The sequence below is a fragment of the Nipponia nippon genome, unplaced genomic scaffold (assembly GCF_047370975.1).
Source record: "Nipponia nippon isolate SJK-2023a ecotype South Korea unplaced genomic scaffold, ASM4737097v1 scaffold_1, whole genome shotgun sequence".
NCBI lineage: Eukaryota > Metazoa > Chordata > Aves > Pelecaniformes > Threskiornithidae > Nipponia > Nipponia nippon.
In genome coordinates, this window is record NW_028262290.1 from 120,967,838 (window position 1) to 120,979,156 (window position 11,319).

General features: G+C 46.4%; 1 protein-coding gene across 1 annotated transcript; it reads left to right on the top strand.

The window, feature by feature from the left end:
- The first annotated feature begins 22 nt into the window (after positions 1-22).
- Positions 23-3,434, top strand: RPL14 (ribosomal protein L14). The gene is made up of 6 exons (XM_087770368.1): positions 23-145; positions 607-708; positions 1,351-1,445; positions 2,167-2,266; positions 2,635-2,688; positions 3,262-3,434. The coding sequence occupies exons 1-6, from the start codon at positions 143-145 to the stop codon at positions 3,409-3,411; spliced, it is 504 nt and encodes a 167-aa protein (XP_087626494.1). The 5' UTR covers positions 23-142; the 3' UTR covers positions 3,412-3,434.
- The last annotated feature ends 7,885 nt before the right edge of the window (positions 3,435-11,319 follow it).

The window sequence follows — 11,319 nt, forward strand, 5'->3', positions numbered from 1 at the left end:
CACGGGGGACAGGCGCCTCGCGCACGCGCACTCCGCCGGGCGCCACGCAGGCCCCGCCTCCGCGCATGCGCAGTGGCGGCGCGGGGGCGGTTTCCGGCCGCCGCCGGTCTCCCCCCTCCCTTTCTGCTCGCGGGCGGCCATCATGGTAGGTGCGGGCGGCCCGGGCCTCCGCGGCCCGGCGCCCCAGGGGTCCCCCGCCTCCCGCCTCCCGGCCTCTGCCGACCCCCCTGTCTCTCCCTGCGCCCGGCCCGGCGGCGGCGGGGGGGGAAAGAAGGCCCACGGCCGCCGCCGCCTCACCCGTGCTGGGCTGGGACCGGGCCCCGCGTGCGGCCGTTGGGCTCGGGCAGGGCCGTGTCGGGCGGACGGGGCCTGGCCCTGGCCCTTTGCGGCCCGCCGCGCTCGCTGCTTCTCCCCCGCGCCTCTTCCTGCAGCCTCCGCGCCGGGCCGGGGCCGGCAAAAAGCAGTTGAAGGCCTCACCGCGGGGCGAAGGCGTTTTGTGCCGTTGGAAAGCTTGGGAAGCCGTTTTAAAGTCTGTGAAAGCCTCGAGTCTAGCAATGGCCCCAGGTGTATTCTCGCCTAACTCCTGTCAATTCTTACTGCTCCCAGGTGTTCAAACGCTTCGTCGAGATCGGCAGAGTTGCCTTCATTTCCTTCGGGCCACATGCTGGCAAGCTGGTGGCCATTGTGGATGTTATTGACCAAAATAGGGTAAGCTGTGAGTGCTGTAGCTTTGTTTTCTCCTTCCTGCCTTAACAGAAGCTTGTACACCAAGATGGAGTGTATCGATTTTAAAGGAAATTTTCTGTGAATAGATTTTTTCGAAGAAATAAGTAATTGACAAAAAGATGGGATTTAACGGCTGCTGTTGTATTTGAAACTTTCAGTAGCAAGCTTCTTTCACTGGCAAGTGATATGTTCCCCTCTCTGCTGTGTTTCCTAGACATAGAAGTGGACAAGTGATGTCAGCTGGAGTCTAAAACTTATGAATGGAATGACATTAATGTATGTTGAAAGCAAATGTTTGGGCTAGGGGACTCTCTTCGCTTAATGTTCTTGAAAAAGCTGGGGAAAAAAACTATGAAGAATGTCATCTTAGTTCTGTGTGCTTTTTTTTAAAGTTCAGTTTGTTTTTTTCTCCCAAAGATAAAGATGGGCCTTTAAAATTCTTTCTGTAAAGCTTGAGTTGTAGATGCAAGACGTAACAATCTCGGTTTTTGTCTGCATGATGCTTATTTCAATTTTGGACCGTTGTTGTCAAGATGCTGTTCATACATTATTAGGAAGCTGCTGTCTAAATCAAGTATGATGGAAAACGGCTGCAAAACTCCCACGTCTGTTCTCCTTTTTCAGGCACTGGTTGATGGCCCCTGCAGTGGTGTCAGAAGGCAGGCCATGCCCTTCAAGTGCATGCAGCTGACTGATTTTGTCCTCAAGTTCCCACACAGGTGAGTTGTTGGCTTTTTTTTTGACCTGTGTAGAAAATGTGCTGTCGCTTGATGACTGAATTACGTGATCTGATGCTTGCTAGATCTGGAAAGTTCATACAACGTTGTCAATGGATTGACGTGTGCACAGTAAAAGTTTGGCAGACTGTTATCATAGTTGAATACATGTAAGTTTTCATTGCCGATATTGGCCGATAACCGCTGTTCAGGAGCAAAGGAAATAGCCCACTGGCCTAGGCAACTTGCAGATAGCTGTGGGGTGGATGGCGTGGAGGGGAGCAGTTGCAGTAAATGCTGTGCAGCTTTGCTTCTCCCACTGCTTAGGTCCTTTTCACACATTAAATATGTTCCCTGCCTACAGAATTACACTGGATTGCAGGAGGCTGAACTCACTCTGTTCTCTTTAGCTTAGTTACTATATGAGTTTCTGTAATTTAGAAACAAAAATTGCTGCCTTTCTGAGTCTGAAGCAGTGCTAGGAATAGTGTGTGAGTATGCCTCTCGGAGCCGCTCATCTGTCAGTCCTAGCAAAGGATTTACACAACAAAATGTTAATTAGGCCGCAGAGATGCATGTGGCATTGACTTAAAATAAGTGTCTGAAGTAATGTAGAAGGGTGATCTTCCCTTGTATGAAATTTGGTGGGCCAGCATCAGAGAGAACCTTTTTTTTTTTTTTTTATAAAGACTGTGAATATAATTTTGTGATCATTCTAATGCAGTGCTCGTCAGAAGTGTGTGCGACTTGCCTGGGAGAAGGAAAATATAAATGAAAAATGGGCAGCGACAAGATGGGCAAAGAAGATTGAAGCCCGAGAAAAGGTACAGTTTTTTGCATGTTGTACTGCTTCTGCTTATTAAAATTAGGTGCAATCTAATAAACCATGTGTTTTCAGTTGCGGGCTAAGATTAAAGATAGACAAGGCATAGATTTTTAGAAGTTGCTACCTGTCAGCTTCAACTTCTTGTGTTTTAACAGCAAATGTGGTTTTGTTCAGTCATTTCTATAACCACCATTTTTCCTGCACCATTGCTTCCCAGAAAAGGCCTTAATAGTGAACTAATTCCAGATATGCAGCTAAACCTAATTTGGAGGTGATCGGAGTTACTTGTGGAATGCTTTGAAACACTGAGTTTTGCTACTTGCATATGTATATATCAGAGCTTCACGACTGATTCTTTTCCAACAGAAAGCCAAAATGACTGACTTTGATCGCTACAAGGTTATGAAAGCAAAGAAGATGGTAAGTGTTTGAGTGTCGCTTCTTTATGGGGTCAGTGCTTGTACCTCTCACTTTAGAGTCACATCCAGGTGTTAGTAGCCTTACTTTTGTAGCCGGCTTGGGTTATGGAGTGACACAAAGTATGTGAATGCCTTGAATTTTTCATGCTTCTTTGGCCACCGCTTTCTCGTCAGTAGTTGATCAAACTCGAACCCACGCGATCTGTGTGTCAGTCCTCCAAGTTAGAGCTGAGGAAGGAATTGCCTGCTGAGGAAATCGGATATTCTTGATGGGTTGCTGTTAGTATTTCATTCTATAATGAAAGTCATCACACATGAAATATTGGGGTGCCCAAGTTACCAGCCAGAATGATGATGTTCACGTGGTAGATCAGAACAGTTTTAGGTGCAATTTGACGTTTTAAATGTAATACATGGTAAATCTTTTGACAATATAATATAAATATAATGGGTTAGCAAAGGATGATTATCAAAAAGGGCAGAATCGGAAAGCTTAGAATTGAAATTAAGGCATAATATTTGAGCTGTTGCTGTTTTCATTCTGATGAATAGTAAACGTTTTCCTTTTTTACAGAGAAACAGGATCATCAAGCATGAAATGAAGAAGCTCCAGAGGATGTCTTCTAAAAAAGGCAAGAAGCCAGAGAAGTCAGAGAAGCCAGAGAAGCCAGAAAAAGCGCCAAAGTCAGAGAAGGCGCAGAAGGCACAGAAGGCGCAGAAATAAAATGAACTTCTAGTTATGTACGACTTTGTGTCCCTGTTCCGATTCTTTAAAATTAACAAATGGTTAAACATCTGATTTAAATTGTAATCATAAGTTCACTTTTGCTTCTGACCAAGAATTGTTGTCTGTCTCATTTATTAGTGTCCAAGTGTTGGGTTCTGGTGTTTCCCTGGAACACACAGAAATGTTTTTGTCACCTGTGAAGCTGACCGTACGGGCTACGCTCAGTGCTCTGTACCCGATGCCAGTTGAAATATTTGCACACCTGCTCATTTGAAGTAGGTCAGATCCTGACATTTTAAAGCAGCCTGCTATTGAAATGGTTGGCAACGAACAAAATAACTTGTGAAAGATGAGAAATAATCAATTACACTAATTATTCTGTATAAATCAAGGCATAAACTGAAAGTACGTGTTCTGGTTAGAATGTAAGTACGTCGGTGTCTGAAGGACTGACAGATTGCTGTTCAAAATTACTCCATATTTTCTAAAAAACTTCCACTCTTCTTCAAGTAGTGACCCGGAATACTTCTGTACTTCCGATGCCTGACAGCACGGTTGTCCTGTAAGCGCAGTTGCAATAATGAGTGACGTATTAACAAGATGGAAATCGGTGACTTGGGTTTAAGCATGCTTGCTTTTCAGAATGTTTAAAGAGTTTATGTCAAGCCCTGAGCCTAATTACAGTTCCTTAAACTGTGCGGCATGTAATTTCCGCTTTTTAATCAAAACCATTAAGTAAAAGGGGACATGACCTAAAAAATTACTCTATCCACGTGAAACACTGGAGTGCTCGATTTAGTCTTTGCACTATAGAATAATGTTTACCTATCGCTGAATGTCAGCATCCATCTTTTCCTATGTTTTCTCCTGTGTAGTTTGTTGGCAGGGGATATATTCATATTGAATGAGGAAACTGTGGAAGTCAGATCTCTTGTAACTGAAAAGCGTATTATTTTTACAAACATGAAAGGGAGGAGGGAGAATATATATTTTAAAAAATGAAGGGTGTAAGACCTTTAAATATGTTGTCAAATATACTGATAAGCGTGTGCTTTTGCAAATGTGTGCTTTTAAGTAGTTACATGGCTAGTGGTGTTATTTTAGCCAGAATTAGGCATCTGCGTGCTCTAACACTTACTTGTCTTGAGCTATTTATATGCCTTTGGAAATTGAGTTCAAGCACGTGGTTGATATGAATGGATATAACAACTGAGGGGGAAAAAAATCAGAAATTATGCAAATTGAGACTAAAGCCCATGTTCAAGCATCTGGAGATTTTGGGTTTTAAATCGGGTTTTAAAGTGATTAAATCCACCTACTCTGCAACTCTTAAGTTGGAAGTAACATGGAAGGTATATCAACCTGGAGGTCCTTTAAGGTGAAGGAGTTGTTTTTTAGGGTTCTTTCGGGTTTTTTATGTACTGCTCTTAAGCTCAGTTATATAAGACTGGGGAAGGATTGGTAACAGTGCCCGTAGAGAGCATAGCTGTGCCTTCCACCATAACGAGCTCGTTTTTAAAGGTACTTGCTTCCAAGGAATAACTTTGGCTATGGCTGCAGCAACGCGTCCAGTGTTCTCATTCCCACCGTTACCGTTCGGCAGCTCCGGAGGTATCTGAAACGTCCCGATGTTACGAAGCGAAGCGTGCTGTAAGCTGCCCTGAAGAGGAACATCCTACCGTGCCCGGAGGGAGGGCTGCCTGCCTCTGGGCCTTGGCCCTGCGCCGTGGAAAGGGACGTGCCGGGGCAGAGAGCAGGGGAATTAAAAATGAAGGCGCTGTTCGCGTGAGACGGCGTTGCGTGCCCTAGGAGAAAAATTGATTTTGTGATACCATGTCTGCCGTCTACTGCTGCTGTGAAGGTACGGCTTTTTATACGGCGTTGAGGAAAGGGGAGAAGAGAAATAAGGGGATATACTGGGCTTTGGTGCCTGTGCTGCCTCTTTCTGGCAGCGTGTTCCGCGTGAGCAGCATCTGGTTGCTCCTTTTAGCGACTCTTGAAACCTCTCTGAAACCTTGTGCAGCTCTGTGTCGCGTCAGTAGCCCACCTTTCTTTCAAACCTTGAGTGTTGTGCCATCTGTGCCGGTTTGTCCTTTTTTTTTTTTTTAAAAAAAAAAAAAGCTACGGGGATACAGAAAACGCCAGCAGCACAGTTTTGTTTCTGAAGGTTACCACACGATGGCAACGTTAGCTCTTCGCAAGCTTGTTCCTAAGGTTTACCCAAACCTCTCTCTGCGAGGAGCAGTGCCGAGCAAAGCGGGTGGCACAAACCTTGGAGAACAACGGACGTGCTTTGCCAATTCCTTATTTTGCCTTTATGGTTGACTGAGATGTACTTTGCTGGACTAAGGATATACTTCTTTGATTCCCTTTGTGAAGCTGAGTGTGAAGAAATAGGATCTGCTGTTTAGGAACAGCTTAAAGCGAGGTCCCAGTGTTTATTTTCTCAGTTTATTTCGTGCAGAACATGTAGGGGGCTTGCTGGGGGCAGAGAGGGGGAGGCACCCTGCCCAGTTTACTCCTGAGATCAGCAGCTGTTGCCGTACTTCCTAAACTGATACCAACAGTAGGGAAACCCAGTACTAATCTCTGTGCTGCAAAGTCTGGGAGACATGAGCAATGCTAGGAGTAGGATTGGACCCCTTAGCATAATCTGTAGTGAAAAGGTGTGAAATCTGCTCTTGCTGTGAACCAGCTGCAGTTCTGGGCTGAGTGATATGCTGGTGATGCATATTTCTTTTTCTTCTTCAAAAAAGACTATGTTTAAGTGCTTTTTGTTCTTGTCTAAACATGTCTGTTGCTGTGTTTGGCACCTGAATGTGTTTCAATTTTTTTTTTTTTGAGATGTAAGAGACCTGAAAGAGGAATCTCTGGATTTACTGATCTTCCTGGTTTTCAAATATTAGTCTTCAGACTGTCCTTCAGTCAAGGTTTGCTTGGTGACCATGACATTTGCAAATCATCTGGTCTTGTAGTTGCCTATATGTTAATAGTAGATAATACTGTCTGCTCTGAACCGCTCCTGCGCCACGGATGCTGACCATGGGCTTGCGGCAAATCTGGTCCGGTTTACAGCTGGATTCCCTCTTATTTATTTTGTCTGAGCTCACTTGTAGCGCCCCTTAAATGTTTCCAGTCCTGTATGTTTCTCTCCTTTCCCCCTGCCCACGTTGATAAGGTGTCTCTGAAAACTCCACGCGCCTGCCTTTCATCAAGATGAAGAGGTGCTAATTTCTATTCACAGCGTTATTGGTATATGAGTAAGTGCAGCTTACAAGCAAGAAGTGGTAAGTGGAGCAAATTACGGGGATGGCTGTGTGGTTTGGGCTCTACTCATTTCAGATCTTCAGCTTTTGCTTCTTCCTTTGTATAATTTCGGTTGTGTTTTGTTTTTTTTTAAATATGGAAATAGGTTTTAATGTTTTGAGCTTGAAGTTGCATATACTGTTGTTGCACTCAGGTACTTTTGAGTTTATACTGGGATTTCTTTCTCTGAAGCAGAAAGATCTGCTTTTACCTGTTTAAGTACTGCATCCCTAGCTGTGCTGAAGTACTGCAGTCCTTGTCCCTGCCTTGACACAGGCAGTGGCCCTGTGGATACTGGTGATGAACCCACACCCCCTCTTTCTCCCTGAATTTGTAACAGGCTTCATTCTTGGATGCTGTGCAACCTCCGGTTCATAGTGTCCTTCAGTGGGCATTTGGCCCAACCTTCGCTTTGTGCAGCTGACCCCTGTGTCATATTCTTGTTTTAAATAAATGAAGAGTTGGTAATTTTTTCCTCACCTTGCTTTCAGCGATCATAAGCCAGTCTGAGCAATCTCCAGGTAAGGCTTTGTAGCAAACTCTCCCTCCTGCCCCAAAAGCTTTCAGGTCCCTATGTGCACCCGAATTAGAAGTCTTTCACCTGCAGTCAGCTATTTGTGCTGATCATCAGCCTAGAAATTATGCCATTGCCACCAGCACAGAGCCACCTCCTCCTTCATAAGATGCATTGACCTAGTTCTTATTACAGAGGAAGTACTTTTTAACATTTCCCCAGTGGTCTCCTGGTATGAGGGTATTTTTTCAGGACATTTTGTTCTGTAACTGTTTGGGAGCATCGCTCCTTGCATATTGTGAGGAGAGGCCCTGGCCTGCTCATCACGGCTCCCAGCAGAGCTGAGCTCTTCCCTTGCGTCCGCTTTGGGCTGCTTGCGGAGCGCGGGTAGTGTTTCGGGGCACTGCGCTGCTGATAAAGGTTTATATGGCAGGATCTCATCAGGCAGATCTGCTTTGATGAAAATGATAGATGCTTTGAAAAGGTAATAGTGTTCATATTTAAATAGCATTAAAGAATATTACCTTTGAGATCGGCTGGAGCTTTACCTAAGGACACCCAGTGGGAGGGCACAACATCTGAATATTTTTCACAATAATTCAACAGCCAAGACTTTTTAGAGCCACTGTTTGAACCTCATATTTACAAAAGCCATCAAACAGAAGAAGGGGCTGTTGCTAGCTGTGTTACTGCAGTCAGATGCTGTATAAAGGTGATCTAAAGAAAGTAGGGGAAATAGACTTGTGGGCTTTTTCCTTTCCTTCTTCCTTCTCTTACTCCCTGGAGCCCCTGAATAACTTTAAAGGGTTTGTGGTTTTTTTGGTTGTTTATCTTTTATTTCTACTGCTTGTCTCATTCGCATTGCACATGTGAGTCTTAGCTCATCCTGGAAGTCTCTGTGGATAACGGAAAAAAAATCAGAGAGTTTATGGCATAATGAAGTAAATCAAGTCTGACTAGCTGAAAGTGGCATCATTTTTGCTCTGGTTGCTTGAAGCATTTTTCGAGGTCCAGGGGGAGGCTGGCAAGCTGCTCCTGTTGGCGATGCATGCAGGTCCTCATCCCAGATGTGAGCAGGCTTCTGCGGCTCCCAGCCACGTGAGCGTGACCTTGGAAGGAAAGATGTTCACGCAGTGGGTATCCCTGGCTTCTGCTGGCAGTGCCACAGTTCTGCTTGAGTGGGAGGCGGCTGTCAGGGCACACGGGGTAGAAACCAGGAGATGTGGGGGTTGATGTGCTTCTCCAACCCAGAGCTTCACAAGAAGCAGGGCACAGCCCCTGTCATGGCACAGTGGTGTGGTCCTCTGGCTCTCTTCGCTCTCCCCCCGTCCCCCGTGCTCACCAGGCAGTTTTGGATTGCTCTTCGGAAGGCAAAGGCGTGCATAAATCAGTTGACAGGTAGGAATGACCACTTGCTTGTGGCTGCACTAGCCTTTCTCGTTGGCACTGAACTGTGCTAGGCTTTGCCGGCAGCCCCGTTGGGAGCATAAGCAGTGCTCTGCTGGGTCAGACCAGGGGTCCGTCTAACCCCACGCCGGGTCTCTGACCCTGCCGATGGGAGATGCTGGGACGTGAGTTTAGTCCCTCCCCTTGCAGTTCCCCAGCATCTCCAACAGCAGGATTAGGGGTGCTAGAGGACATACCCCTGCCCGCTCCCCTTAGTCTTTCTTTTAGACCTACCGCCTGTAAATTTGTTCAATCTTTTGCGTCAGCTCACATTACCTCCCTCCACAATCTTGTGGTAACATATTCCAGAAATTGACTGCCACTGTACAGAAAACTGCTATTTAGTGTTTTAAACCAGTCTCCTACTACGAGGACTACACCAGTATTTGAGACAGGAGCTACTAACCAGCCCCATCACGCCACGTGGCAGACATCCCTGCCAGCTGTAAGCTTGGAGATAATGGTGAGAAAATGTTACTTCACAGAGGAGTCCGTGGAAAGGAGGTGAGTTATGATGTGTCCTCATTCGGAGTGCCATGACTTGGTATTTGAAGGACCATCAGAGTCACCATTAGAGCTGCCAACATGGGCAATTGTTCATAGGACAATTATTCCAGTGGGAGACTTAAAGGCGTTCACACACTGCATGGTGCAAAACGCTTTCTAGCATCCCATAGCAAATTTGAGATTGCGGGCAGAAGAAAGTCCCAATGGCATGCCACAGGATGAGAGTGCCCAGGGTCACAGGCACTGCCAACAGCCCTGGGTCACTGCTCAGGCAGGTAATTTGGTGTCCTTATGGTCCTTGGAAAGGGACCTACAGCTTGGAGCAAGGTAGCCCCTGACAATCTGACCTTTCTTTCTGACCATCTGGGGCTTGTTTCTACTCGAAGCCTGCGAGGAGCTCAGCTTCAGGGCTATTGCTTTGTATCATTAGGAGATGACACAAAGCAATCCCTGGGGGTGTGGACAGGATGAGTGCTCCAAGCGTTCAAGATCCCCCATCTCTTCTCCTACACAGCTCTAGCGGGGTGTGACAGAGGTTCCCAGCCCACTCCCTCTCCTGTTTCCAGAATTAAGTTTCCAGAACTTAATTCCTCTGATTATTAGAAACTTTCTAATTGCCAACCTAAATTTATTCATGACCAATTTATAACCAGGAGGCTCCACTCCTTGCTTCTGTAACTGCAGGGCTGTCAGGAAAGATTCATAAGTCCATGTTGGTCAGGCCCTATTTTCAGCAGCCACAATTCAAAGCTTTCAGATTAAATACTGCCTGATTACTCCATGTGTTAATGCATACATTTTCTCCCGTCGTACTGTCATGGTGACAGAGGACTTTCCCTAATGCAAAGGTATATAAACAGCCAACACAGCATCTTTGTGGACCCAACTCAAGCATATGCCAATAACTCCTTCCAGGAAAGGAAACAGATTGCTTCTGTCTTGTTTTCTCTCTCTTTTTTCGGTGGAGGAATGTTCTGTACATCAGCTTGTGTTCATTTTTTCTTGTTTCTGTCCGATCCCGCAGGTTAGAGCTGGAGGTCTGCTGAGATGCTCTGAGGGAAATGAAATCGTGTTTTAGAATGATGCCCCCTGGGCTTGGGACACCGGCGCATCGGCAGTGAATCCAGGAGGGCAGGCTCTGCCCCCAGCATCTGGCCTGTTCACGTGCAGAGGTAGGAAGCGAGTTTTCTGTCTCTGGAAAGGTCTTGGAGAGAGCCACTGTCACGCTCTGCGGGGAGCCAGGGCACGCAGCACCCATGCAAACCGCACCAGTCCCGTGCTAACGTGAATTGCAGGCAGCGCCGCTCCGTGCTCCTGCCTGGCACCATCCGCGCTCCCTTTCGGGCTTCCTAAAAGTCATCCAACTGCAGTTTTAAGCTATGCATGGAGCTGTGGATGGTGCAGGAAAACCTGTGTTCACCCTGGCCCTGCCTGCGAGGTGCGAGAGCAGGCAGGGAGGAGCTGGGCTGTCCCCTGCAGAGCCCCACCACGGCTCCTCGCCTCTCCCAAAGCACCTCCTGAATAAGATGAGCTTGGACAACTCCGGCTCAAGAGGCCAAGGGAATGAGCCGAGTAGCTCTCTGAACCACCAAAGCTAGTTCTTAGCCCCTCTAAGCCCCCAAAATCTGAGCAGTAATTTTGCAACTGTTCAGGATTTTTTTCCTGTGCTGCTACGCACAGTTTCCAGTGGAGTTTTCCCAGGCTTGTCTGTGGCTTTTCCTAGCCACCTTCTCTGAATGTGGTAGCATGGGCAGATGGCTAAACAAAGTCTTCGTTGAGAAGGAGCAAAGAGTGTAACGATCGCCAGCTAACGTGGTTTCATGGTCAGACAAACTTGTTACCTTCCCGAGGAAGCCATGGCATCTGTGCTGGCAGGGCACATTTGGGTCTCTCCAAGGCAACGGGTGCAGCACCATATGCCATTTTGATTTTGCAAATGGTTTCATTTAGAGGGACTGCTTTGATGAGAAACTCTCAACAACAGATCTCTAAATGAGACATCAGTGCTAAAGCTTTTTTACGCTGTGGGATGGAATTGTTCTTCATCCAACATCCAGTATTTTTAAACAATGACCAAGTTAAGGGTACACAGACACACACGCACATTTATTTGCTAGTAAAGTTTGCAGATG